General features: G+C 41.0%; 1 protein-coding gene across 24 annotated transcripts in view; it reads right to left on the reverse strand.

Annotated features, from left to right (window-relative positions):
* Nrcam (neuronal cell adhesion molecule) overlaps nt 1–13175 on the reverse strand; it is a 253726-nt gene that overhangs the window by 43922 nt on the left and 196629 nt on the right. For all 24 annotated transcript variants that reach the window (XM_057782692.1, XM_057782690.1, XM_057782688.1 and 21 more), the window contains 4 exons: nt 12822–13006; nt 11509–11640; nt 2963–3106; nt 596–707 (listed from right to left, as the gene is read on the reverse strand). In XM_057782692.1, the coding sequence (XP_057638675.1) occupies nt 596–707; nt 2963–3106; nt 11509–11640; nt 12822–13006 (573 nt within the window). The remainder of the gene's footprint in view (nt 1–595; nt 708–2962; nt 3107–11508; nt 11641–12821; nt 13007–13175) is intronic.

A 13175-nucleotide genomic window follows, 5' to 3' on the forward strand; every position in this document is an offset into this window, starting at 1 on the left:
CGTTCTACTTTTAGATTTGTTTTCTTATTTTGCGTAAGTGAGTATTTTGCTCAGCTATATAAATTTGTACCACATGCATGCCTGGTGCCCTGAGAGGTCAGAAATGGGTATAGAATCCCCTGGCACTGGAGTTACAGAGAGTTGAGAGCCACCCAGTTGGTGTTGGGAACCAAACCTAGTTCCTTTACAAGAGCAACAAGTATTCCTAACCATTGAGCCAACTCTCCATCCCCAATCCCATGCTACTTTATTATCAAGAGCATGCTTCCGAACCAGTCCTTCAGCCACTATTCACGAAGTTCAAGGAAATGTCCATGGCATTGTGAAATATGGCAGCCTTAAATATTTAACATCATTTCCATACAGTTTTGTAGTTCATAGAGCATTCTGGTAGTATACTTGTTACACATGTGCAAGTATTTATTATACCCACTGAGGGGATAGTTAATAAATATTTGAGAATGAGTAAATAAATTTAATACTAGTAATGTGATGGATTATGTATTGCATTTTTCCTGTTTGTTTGTGTTTTTTGACTAAAACCAGACATAGTTAGAATTACGAATCAAAAAAAAAAAATAGAGCTACTACTTACCACTCAATGGTAGGCAGAGGAGACCCAAAGAAGGCGCAGTCTAAGAAAGCAGGTCTGTTTGCGATGACCTGATACAGTATGTTTGCAGATGTGAGAATTCGAGGTGGTTCAGCTAAAACATTTTAGAAAGGTATAGTAAATACTAGACACATCTTAAGTTTGCAGTGCCCTTATCTGTTTTGTTTTAAAATCACGAAAGTCTGTGATAAACTACAACCCGCATGTCTTTTCCCATACGTTCTGTATCTGTGGCATCTAGTGGTCACTCAAGACAGAAGAAACACCCCCTGCGTCATGCTCAACATGCTGCCCTGGGTGTTGCTCAATTACTGATTTGCTTATTTGTGTTTCTTATGCTGGTTAATGAAGGATTTATTTATATGTATCTTATGACACTGGTTACCTTTCAGTGAAAGAATGCATTTATTTAATCATTTTATCCACAGCAGTCTCTGCCAGGAAATTATGCCATGGCTGAGTGACTGACCCATCATCACTCTAGTGGGTAGGGATGTTCGGGACACATGAAGAGGACAGGAAAGAGCAGAGTGGGAAGTGTGGTTTCTGTAAAAGAGAGGGGACTAAAACCAAGGAAGCAACAGAATAAATAGAAAAAAAGATAGACTGGGAGAAGATAGCCGCTCACATATGCCCGATGTAAGACTAAGACACAAAATATATAAGAAACTCAAAGAGCTCAACAGTCCCAGAAACCAAACTAGTTTTTAAACTGAACAAAGATCCAAATACACATTTTTCAAAAGAAGACACACAAACAGAAGTGTGAAAAAATGGTAACTATACTAATTGTCAAGAGAAACACAAACTTCACTATGACTCACTAGATACCTGCTAGGATGCCAGTTTTCAAGGAGACATCTAAATGCCCTCTTTCAGCCTTATAAAGAAGGGGAGCTGAGGCTGGAGAGATGACTCAGCAGTTAAGAGCGCTTGCTGTTCTTTCAGAGGACAAAAATTCAGTTCCCAGAACCCGTGGCAAGGGGCTCACACCTGCTGTAACTCCAGATCCAGGGGATCAGATGCCCCTTTCTGGCATCTTCAGACTGCCACACAGATGTAGCAGGCACCCACACAGATTCACAGACATAAATATAAATAAAAATTCCTTTAAAATATCTTATATCTGTGATACTGATGAATCTGAAAGACCCTGTGTGCAATGAAACAAGCCAGACTCAAAGTAATGCATACTTGTATTGATCTTACTGAAATATGAAACCTGATGTTTGTGAATTCATAGAAAGGAAGCATGAGAAGAAACTCAGATCTCAAAGCTGCTTCCTCAGCATCCACCAATACCTCAACTGCTGAGCTTCTGGGAGACTAATGGCCCTCACTTTATATAGGAAGAAAAATGCCAAATATTGGCTGGCTTTCTTATGTTAGCTTTGTTTGGAAAAGGAACACAGTATCTGAAAGAATTCAAGCATTATTTCTGCTACCACAAGAGTAATTCATCCATACAATTTAAAAATGTAGCTTTTGGTAATTTTACTCAATATCAGGGATGTAGTGTTCACATAAGCCAACCATTCTGGAATATGCCTGAGTACATCATAGTTCCTTACAGCTCTTTGAGCATATTTTTTACAGATGAAACAATGAATATCTGTGACTTGGATAAGAGCTAAGCACTATAATTAACCATTTAGTTTTTCATGTAGGAATTGTGGCAATTTTGAACTTGTTCATTTCTGCCATGCTAAATGAGAATGGCTCCATATACTTGTATGTTTGAATACTTGCTTTGCAGTTGGTGGAACTGTTTGGGAAGGATTAGGAGGTGTGGTCTTGTTCAAGGAGGTGTTCACTGGAGGTAGTCTTTGAGGTTTCAAAAGCCCACACCATTCCAGTTAACTCTCTCTCTTGTAGTTGTTATCTCAAAATGTAAGCTCTCAGTTACCATCCCTGTTTGCCTGCTGCCATGATCCCCACCACGAGGACCATGGAGTTTACTACCCTCTGGAACTATGAGCCTTAAATTAAATAAATGCTATCCTTTATAAGTTGCCTTAGTCAAGGTGCTTTGTCACAGCATTAGAACAGTAACTAAAAAGTGTGTAAGGATGGAAGAATGGGCATACTCATTGCTCATGCAATCCAGTGAACAGCCTATTCCTGCAACAAAGAATCTGCCATATAAAATGTGTATGAAGGAACTGCAAGAACCGACCAAAATGGCCCTTGAGGCAAGATTTTTATCTTATCTACCCTTGTATATTTTTTGTAGCTTGAAACACTATGCACTGCAGGCAGCAAAGAAATAATGCATTTTCAATGAGCAAGTAGAAAACAAATAGTAGTTATTAATTTAACTTTCCATGTCTTTAATACAGGGGAACTTACCAAGCACATTTACGAACGCATTTGCTAGTAAATATCCGTATTCATTAGAGGCATTGCACTGATAAACCGCACTCAATCTTTCTTGAACATTTGAAAAAATAATGGTATCACCATCTATTTTTCTGCTGGGATCTTCAGGAGCAACTGTTTGAATGTAAAAAAGAAAATGTATGTTTCTTGCTGCTTAAAAGATATATATCAAATGTATAAATTTTGAGATCCATGTTATGTAAAGAGAAAGAAAATACAGGCTGGTCTACATAAGTACAAAGAATCCAAGTAGAGTTTAGTTAACACACATATGCAGGCAAATATGCACAATGTTCATTTAGCCTTGAGTGGATGGATTGATCTTCAACAGTGAAGACTGCTTTGAGAGATGCATAAAAGCAAGCCCAAGTTGGGCAAGATGAGCAAATTCTGGGGGAAAAAAAAAAACCACCATCATGTTTATTTTATTTTAAAAAAGCCAGTTATTTAAAAGGAGGGAAGTTAATTATCAACAAATGAAAAAATGTGCTGGCTTGTTCAAACCTGTCGCCTTTGAGGACCTATTATGGAAGCCAATAGATGAATAAACAGAGGCATGCCTAGAGAACGCACTTGTCAGGAACATGCGGATATCCACTTTCCTGTTGTGCCCACATCTGGGGCTGAAGGAGAAATCAGTTGTATAAAATTTCTCCTAAAGACCTTTTTCAGCTAAATCCCTCAAGTACTTAAAACGTGTTAAGACCGGAATTGATCCATGCTGAAGCTGAATGAAACTGGCTGGGTAATGCAGGATGTGAGAATTTAGTCCAAAGCAAGGCAAACCATGGGCAAGTGCTGTGCTGTGATACAGGAATTTCCTATCTAAATGCTAACCCCTAGACCATGTGCCCACATTGTTTTAAGAGAACACTGTTTAAGCATGCTGACCAAAACCAAAGTAAATAACAGCACCCCTCCTCTCTGAAACTGCACATGGCAACCATAAGAGGACTTTGCTTTCATTCAAAACACAGTTCTTTTTCTATGGTGACCAGAAAAGGTGTGTATCACGATTATGAGACTCAATTATCACTTTGAAATAAAAGTATCTGGCACACCTGTGGCTTATTAATTCACTTTAATGAAAACAAATCCAGCTACAGCTACTCCCCTTCATTTTATGTGCTCAAGCATTGTGCTCATTCATTCTGTAATCGTTTTTTGTTTATACAATTTACAGCAAATCTACGATATTGGAACAACACAAAATTCTCAGCCTCTTGCTTCCCCAGATTGGAAGCCTGTGAGGATCCCACTGAAGTAAAGTCCCAGACCCTGGAAAGCCTTGGTTCTTCTTTGGGTTGCAGAGGAATCCACTCCTTTGTTCCTTTTGTTTCCTGGGGGATTCCTAACTTATTAGTCCATATTTTCCCCCTTTCCCCCTGGCACCACCATCAGTGTCATTTATTTCTGCGTATTCTTCCATAATCAGGTTTTCCCCGACCAAATCCCGGAGGAGCATAACACCTTTGCGTGTTCATATGATGAAAACTGGGACCCAAGCAGATTTATCACAATCTCCAAATTAGAAAGCTCCTAACGACATGTACAAAGTCCCCCTTTGCTCTGTGAGGTGACATGTTCACCGTTTCCAAGGATTGGGAGGCAGATATATTTGTGAGGTCTTATTGTAACTCCTGCTCATTCTGACTGTTATACTTATAGGCTAAGAGTTATTTAGATGTTCCAGATGAGAATTATCTGACAATCAATCATAAGTTGAACTAGACGACATGTTCTTACCAGGCAAGGATTTTCAAAACTTCAACTAGCTCTCAGGGAGTAACTAATACCCTTATTCCTGAAGAAGTACGATAGGTAGTTTAAAAATAGTTTCTGAACATTACTGCTACAAAATTAGTGTTCAAAAGCCTGGCAACAATCAATGGCTCGAGTATGGAATTATCTTAGACATATTTTTGTCCTACCAGTAATAGGATATGTCTAGATTCTTTGAATTGACTCCTTAAATCACATCTGCAATTTCTGATTAAAATTTCCTTAAGGAAAACATTCTTACCAACAGAATACAAATAGGAGCCATAATTCCTTCAACAGGGTATAGACTGTATCAATACATAACAGCAGAGGACATATCTTACACTATCCCAGGAAGTGACATATAAGTATAACTGACAGTCATAGATCTGAGAGTGTGGTACACATCAGCCAAGCCCGTGTTTCTTATCCTGGATCCCTCACCTTGTATCATTGGGTCTTTCTGATGAGCACACTTGAAGAAATGTCCATCTATTGCTTTAACCAGGCAGTGTGGAACACAGAGCAGCACCCCTGGCTACTCTCGCTCTGTGGATTATTCTAAGCAAATGGACCTAGTACTTGGACAGTGATAGGGCTGTCAAGGGGCATTTGGTTCCCACTCTGATTGCACCTCTGAAGGTGTGCCAGGCCATGAAGAACAGTAATGAGCATGACACACTGGCAGAGCACAGTGCCCAAACTCTTAGCACAGGAAACAGACCATAGGATGAGACCACCTCGCATCCCTGAGCATCTGAAATCTTAAAGTCACACCACCATGTTCTAGTTAATAGTATAGAGTTCAATTTTTATGAGATGAAAATCACCTGGAGGATTGTTGTGCAAGAATGTGAATGTATTCAATAACATTCCATCGTGCATTCATGGGTTAAGTTAGCAATAGTGAACCCAGGGCCTTTAACATACAAGGCAAGTGCTCAACACTGAGCTGTGTTCTTGACCCTAAGGTATCCTAAATTTTATGCTGTTTGTGAATTACACCACAATAATAACAATGCAACGAATACAACCAAGAATACTGAACTTAATTGACAAAGCTAGAAGGACAATTTCCCCAAGTAGAGATGCATCAACCACAAGCAAAACACCCTGTAGCCCTAGGTTTCACTTGTCTTCAGGACCAAAGGCATTTGACTATAGCCACCTCATTTGTGCTCAGTGGAGCTGTTTTCAGATACTTCTTTCTAGCATAATATTTGGGAATGAAACAAACTTGGACCTGAGGTATAGCAGATGAGTAGGCAGCTCTCTTTGTGAAGATATGCATTATCTTTTCCTTCTGCAGTTATTCAAGAGAAGCAAGTGAGCCTATAAACAACAGCGACATATGGTGGCTCAGTTGGTAGCTGGGCATGAAATAGAGTCACTGCTGCAGAGCCATTGGCAACCTTTGGATGTTGTGTGCTGGCTGCTGGATGGGAAGAACTCGCCAGCTAGCAAACTCAAATCGTCTAAAGGAATAATAATTGATTTCTAGAAACAACCAACATCATTTGCCATAAATAAGCACCAAAGAAAGAAATGTAAGCATATACATCCACATCTATAACTTTAGGCCCCAAGGGTGAGTTCTAAAAGTGGTGTGACAGCCTTCAGAAAACTTAGTTAAAAAAATAACTCTCCTGGAAGAAATAGCAAAGACTGTAAATGTTTCTAATTTTGGAATATGAAAATTCAAAAATTTTGTCTTAAAAGTACTGAGTACTTTCAATTTCTAAAATGTTTTTATAACAATTGCATAATTTTATGTTCAGAATAATTACATAATTTCTTTTAAGAACTTCATGAAATAGGTCAACAGATAATATTAAATACATTTTAGATATGAAAATTATAGACAGGAGCATTTAATATTTTGTTTAATTATAATAAATTCAGGATAATTTAATAGTTTAAAATTAAAGTTCTAGATTTCTGGTTTTAGTCGATTTTATAAATATTTCCTGGAGTATGAACAATTGGACATGAAGCAAAGCCAAGCTTTGGTGAAGAGCTGAATCTCCTTTCTCCTGGCTATTTTTATCCTAACAGGTACTGCCAACAAAGGCCTTTACCTCCCAGAGAAGGGGGAAGTGGGCAGCTTTGACAGGATCTCAAGAATATTCTGGGTTAAGCCTCCATTCCCCTAGCTGAGCTCATGTGTTACTCAAGCACAACTTGTAATTGTAGTAGGAGGAGATCCGCTCTTTCTTACCAAGTTAGTTCTTTTCTCTCTTCAGATCTGAGGAGCCTTTTAACAAAGGGTGAGATTTTTATGTGTTCCCAGAAAAAGCAAGTAATAGACTCTCTCACTGCCTCCTGGGACAGAAATGGGGATTGTAGGGTGTTCAGAATCTCGGCCTTGGGGACCACTAGCAGGGATGTCACAGGCTGTGGTGCGGAAGGTAAAGGGGAGGAAGAGGAATGGAGGGACACTTGCTCTCTAGGAGAGCCAGGAAATGCTCTTGCTGCCAGTTATAAGACAAGACATTTTCTCTTTCTGATCCCAAGTTCAACTTCACACTCTCCCAAGCACTCCAGGTCATATCTGAGGTCTCCTGTGGATCTCTTGTAGCTACATAATTTCTGACCACTATAGACTGTTGAAAAATATTTTGGGTGTTTCAGGGGCGATTCTGTATTCAATACACTTGTGTCAAGGAAGTTTTAAGTACTCGGCTGACCTAAATGAAACGTAGTTTGAGAAGTCAGTGAGAGATGTATCCAGGTGCTTTGGAGTTAATCCTATCAGTTTGATAAAGCTGTAGGTTCTAGGTCTGAAGGCAAGCTCAAAATCAACACTACATTTTGCCAACAGAACTCAGTCTAACCTCCACCTCACCCTGATATTCCTAAGTTTGTAGTTTGGAGCTTATGAGGCTGTCAGAGTCCTTGGATGATTACCAACAAGTCAGGAGAAGCAGGTTGTGTGTCTGGTCAGTGGTCGCTGACTGTGTCTCTGCTGGTTGGCATAGGTTGACAGACCTGAGGCCCCTGACAGGGCTGCTGCTGATGCCCGAGCAATACTACCGCAGAAGCACAGCTGTTCCTCGACCCTTTGCCCCAGCAGCTGCTGGTACATCTAGCATTTCGGCAGTCTCTTGGGTGCAAGGTGGTGCCAACTAGCCAGCTTGGGCCTCAGGCCAACTTCTGGAGCCCATGCTGGACTTGCTGTGCTGGTCTCTGTTGAAAGTTAGTGATCCTCGGGGTTCAGTCAGTGCCACTATGCTATGCGGTTTTCTCTTTTTCTGCCTCAGCATCTCTCTATTATCTTCCATGGCCTCCTACTGCTGGATGCGCTACTCAACAATCTACAGATGAGCGGCAAGCACCAGGTCTGTTTCCAGAACAGTTCACAAGCCTCAAACACAGTCTTGTTTAAGTTCATGGTCAACCGCTAAGTGTAAAGGAGAGTGGCATATACCTCTTCAAGCTTCTACTGATTTTTTGCTTGGCTTTTATTCCCTTACCCAACTCTTCAAAGTGGATTAGAGGACGTCAGTATGCATCAGGGCACATCTCTTTGCACTTAGCTGTCTATGATTTATTTTCCATTCAAAGGCGACACTCAACGGAGGCTGTCTAGAGACTAGCTGCTGAGGGCAAGGGATGGTTCACTGAAAAAACATGCAGGGTCCCTGCCTGCTCATCACCGTAGGTTATGAAGATGTCCATAGAACATACCCAGCACTTCCGGCCTGGCCACTCTCAAAGAAGCATCATGTCACATCTCTCTGACAGAGACAACAGCTGCTTGTAGCTCCCCAGAGCAGCAGCCCTTCCTAGAGCAGCTGGGTGGGCACAGCCCCGTGCTGGGCCACCCTACAGTACATAGTTTCCCTCCCTGAATGCCCACCAGAGAAGCGTCTCTGAGCTGCACACATCTGAGTTGGAGCACCCTGGATCTGGAAGAGTCGTGCAGTTCCTACCATATCTGTGTGGTATTTTTGCTTCTTTTTCAAGGAAACATACTTTTGGGATGAAAAAAAAAAGAAATTACTTAGATTCTGATTTGACAGAGTTTATTCTTACTCTTTCTGTTTGGGACCTAATTGGATGATTTGGGGTTAAAGTAGAAGAGCCTAACTTGTCTCCCGGAGATAACTGCCCTCTCCAAACACCCCCTCTTCTAGTTTTAACCATGAAGAGGCATGCATGTGGAGGCATAACTCAAAGCTCATAATACAACTATTAATAGGGTTCAAGGACCCCCAGGTGCTGCTATGCTGGTGCTGCCCTGAAAAGGTTGGTTGTCCTGCAAATCTTGGTTGTCCTGCAAAGGTTGGTTGCCTCCGCAAGTTCATATTCTGAACCCCAAGCCCCAAGGTGGTCCTATGACTAGGTCATAAGGGTTCTTATCTCACAAATATGGTCAGTGCCCCTTGACGAAAGACTTGAGGGAGACTGTCCCCTTTGTCACTGCACATTCACAGAGGAAAAACCAACACTAGAAGTCACCAGGTGCCTTCAACTTGTATTTTCTAGCCTCCTGCACAGGGAGCAATAATTTTCTGTTTTTAAATTATCTAGCCCAAGGTACTTTGTTATGGCAGAAAAACAGAGTAAGACAGCCAAATTGGAAGGATGATAAACCGATCAGGAGGAAAGATCAGCCTCATTACTTAATTTCTCAATTTCCCCTGCTTAGGACTGTATCCTTACTGCCAAGCCCTAGAGTTTCTCTCTTCAACAGTCCCTGGCTCTCACAGTTCTCCTGCTGAGTGGCTAGATGGATGTTCCCTCCCACTTGTCTGTTCTTGCTGAGTCTAAATCTCAGGAGCACATTTAATCTTCTGTAAATCACAAAGAACCTCTGAGCTGGAAGAAAAAAAAACTTTGGATGCAAAAATGCTGAGTATTCAATATGGCTATTGCTGTTCTATATGCATTTCTAAGAAAACCATAATTGTGCTGTAAAACATCTTTTAGTTCTGGGCTTTCTTTCCCTCTCTCAGTTGTCACCATAATCCCCTGGGAGTGACAGTGGCTCCTTGATATATAACCATGAGATAAGATTTGTGGCGTTTCCTGCTCTGATCATGATTAAAATTGCAGCATAAATATCAGTACCGATTACTGGCCTCATTGGCCTCGTTTTATTTTCCGCAAGAACATATTTCCTTTTGCAGTAAACACAAGCTGTTTCTGTCCAAGTATCTGATAACTACTGTACTCGTGACGTAAGCAAACTCCCAATAAATACTCCAGGAAACACTCATGGCACAGGGCGAGATTACTCAGCCCATGGCTGCCAGGCCTGGGATGAAGAGCAAGCTGTCATTCCTCATAGTAATAGCAAATCGACTAGCCATCCATCCCACAGGAGGACTCAGTTTTAGGAAAGTCAGTTCAAAGGACCTTTCAGTTATGTGGAAGTAGACGTGATATGATCAGGAGCAGGCTGGTCTCTAAGTATGAAAGTATCTTTATTAAGTAAAGAGTATCTTTGAATCTGGCCTTGATAATGACTGGAAGGTGAGCCTGAGGCTGAGACTGGGTTTGATCTCTCTCTCTCTCTCTCTCTCTCTCTCTCTCTCTCTCCATCTAAAATGAAGTTGGAATTTCTTTTTTTATGAATATTTATTTATTTATTATACAATATTCTGTCTCTCTGTGTGTGTATGCCTGCAGGCCAGAAGAGGGCACCAGACCTCATTACAGATGGTTGTGATCCACCATGTGGTTGCTGGGAATTGAACTCAGGACCTTTGGAAGAGCAGGCAATGCTCTTAACTGCTGAGCCATCTCTCCAACCCAAGAAGTCAGAATTTCAAGACATGTAAAATAAGTGTTCTAAGGCCTTCCACTGGGGAGGACAAAAGACAAAGGTAGCTGGCTGCTCTCTGTATGACCATGGCTTAGGAAGGAGTTCAGAGGCAATGAGACAAGATTCCAATTCTTGGTTTTTTTTGTTTTGTTTTGTTTTTGTTTTTTGTTTTGCTTTGCCATAATTCCCTTCTCATATCCCCAATCCTCTAATCAAGTCTTATCAAATGAGCCTTTGCTATGACTTGGGGGATTCAGGAAAAGCCCCTGGCTACACTTTAGTGGTCACTGTGGGCAGCATTATGGTAGCTTGAAAGACAGCTAGTGAAAATGGGCTAGAAGTAAACCTGCAGAAAGCAGGCTGATGATTGCAAACACAGCCACTGTCCTAATGTCTTCCTCGGGGATCTCTGGAGCAGACCTCACAGTACTCAAGGAGGGCAAAGTGGGAGAAGGTGAACATCCTGCAGAAGTTTAGGACCCTGTCCTTCGGGTATCCAGTGAGACATGACCCCTGGAGACTAGAAAACTTGGAGGACACCTGGGCTTTCTCCAGGACTGAAAACTAAGGCCAGATCAGTGTTTCTTACTTTTGTCATCTACTGACTTAGTCCCAGTATCCCTGTCAGCCGACAGTGACTCTGTGTAGTCTCCAAAAGCTAAGCTGAGCTGTGGGTGGTGTTTACTTCTGACCCTGCCATTCTCCCCATGATCTGAGTTAAAAATGAGAAATATTCTTAACTTCCCATTAATACACATACAATTATTATCATAAGTTCTTTTTAAAATGTATTTCAATCAATTCTTTAAAGTCTAAATAACTATCCAAAGGCAATAAAAAGCTTTGACGGTGACTTAGTGCCCCTGTTAACTTCATATTCAGCTTTCATCCTAAACACAAATTATTTTAACACCGTGCATTTATTGCTGAGATACAGGTGTACTTTGAAAATAACCTTCCATTAAAGACAATGAAGAACACTTACTTTCTATTGGGACTCCATTTGTTAACCAGGCAATTCTGGGCTTGGGGTTGCCATTAGCTCTGCAGATGAGGGTGCCATTCTCTCCTGGGGATAGGACGAGGTTTTGAGGCGCTGCAATCCAGTATGGGGCCGCTTATTGAGAGAAGAAGAGACGAGGAAAGCTGACTCAAGAATACATGGACGGTTGCAGTAGATTATAAGGGTTTTGTAAAAGACCCATTAGTCTCACTTTTTAGAATGAAAAAAAAAAACGAGTTGCCTCAAATGATTCTTTAAACTTCATAAAGAGTATAGAAGAACACGTGACTTTGAACTCTGAACTATCTAATTATAAAGCGGAGAAACAATTTTAAAACTGTTCATTTTTGAAAAGCTGCAAAGATAGAATACAGTGTCCCAGCCCCTTTGCTCATGTTCCTCTAATATCTAGGTTTCATGCAGCTGGATTGTGACTGTAAATGAGACAGGAAGTGACCATTGTCCTGACCTGGATACCACACCATCTCCACTGGTTGAGTCTCTTTAGCTAGGGAGATCCCTCAGTCTCTTCTTTTCTTTCATGATCTGACACCTTTGAGGAGTGTTAGTTGGCTTTGATAAAATGCCCATCAGTGTGTCTGTCTGATGTTTACTCAGGATTAACTCCTGGCTTGGGGCTGTAAGAATATCACAGTGGTGATGGGTCCTTCCTGGTCACCCCACTCCAAGACCACAGTGACTGATTAGTGATGCTCAGCTTCATCCCTGGGTTAAGGCACTGTCTGCCAGGTACTCCCACTGAAAATGACTGTTCTCCAGTGTTCCATGCTCTCTGTTCATTGGCAGCTGGTCACTATATAGCCCACTCTCAAGACCAGACACAGCTTCCATCTCCTCCAGGAAGGAATATTAAATAGTGGAATACATTAAAACGGCCCTAGCCACTAGGCAGTTTTTGTTTATTTGTTTTTTGGATAGAGGAATACTTTGAAGCTATGCAAATATCCTGCTTCTCCTTAAAGTTGTTTTCAGCCACCAATCTTAGAATTCCTCCCTGGATCTTGTCTGAAGCAGTTACCGCTGTGGGCCTATCATTGTGATTTTCTATTTTTACCATTCCTTCAGCATTTACTAATTGCAGTTCTGTGAGGAAGATTCGAAGAAGTGGTTTTTATATAGCCTGGATGCGATTACAATAGAAAGTTTCATGATACCATGAAAGTGAACATAAATTTAAACTCTTCATTACTAAAGAACGTGATCCAAGGCACAGTCAACGGGTGCTTCGGAGCCTCTACAGAAGCAAGGGGAATGCACCTGAAATACCGAAATACCTTTAACTGTGACGGCGATAGTGTGATGAACGGCTCCTAAGGGGTTTTTTGCTATGCACTGGTAATTTCCAGAATCTGCTTCTGTAACCTGAGTGATCTGCAAGGTTTTCTTAAAGTTCCGATAGAACGTCCGGTTGACAGGAAGTGTTCCATCTTCTTTGATCCAGTAAATGATTGGTGTAGGCCTGAGAGGATAAATAAGTAATGATGTTACAAAGGATGAATTTGCCTGTGACTGTTTGGAAGAGTGAATTCTCATGCACGATTGTAATCAACTCTTTGTGCAAAGATAATGACAAAAATGCTAATGATAAAGACCCATTAATTAACATCACATTTTTATAAATAATACTC

The sequence above is a fragment of the Chionomys nivalis genome, chromosome 10 (assembly GCF_950005125.1).
Source record: "Chionomys nivalis chromosome 10, mChiNiv1.1, whole genome shotgun sequence".
Classification (NCBI taxonomy): Eukaryota; Metazoa; Chordata; class Mammalia; order Rodentia; family Cricetidae; genus Chionomys; species Chionomys nivalis.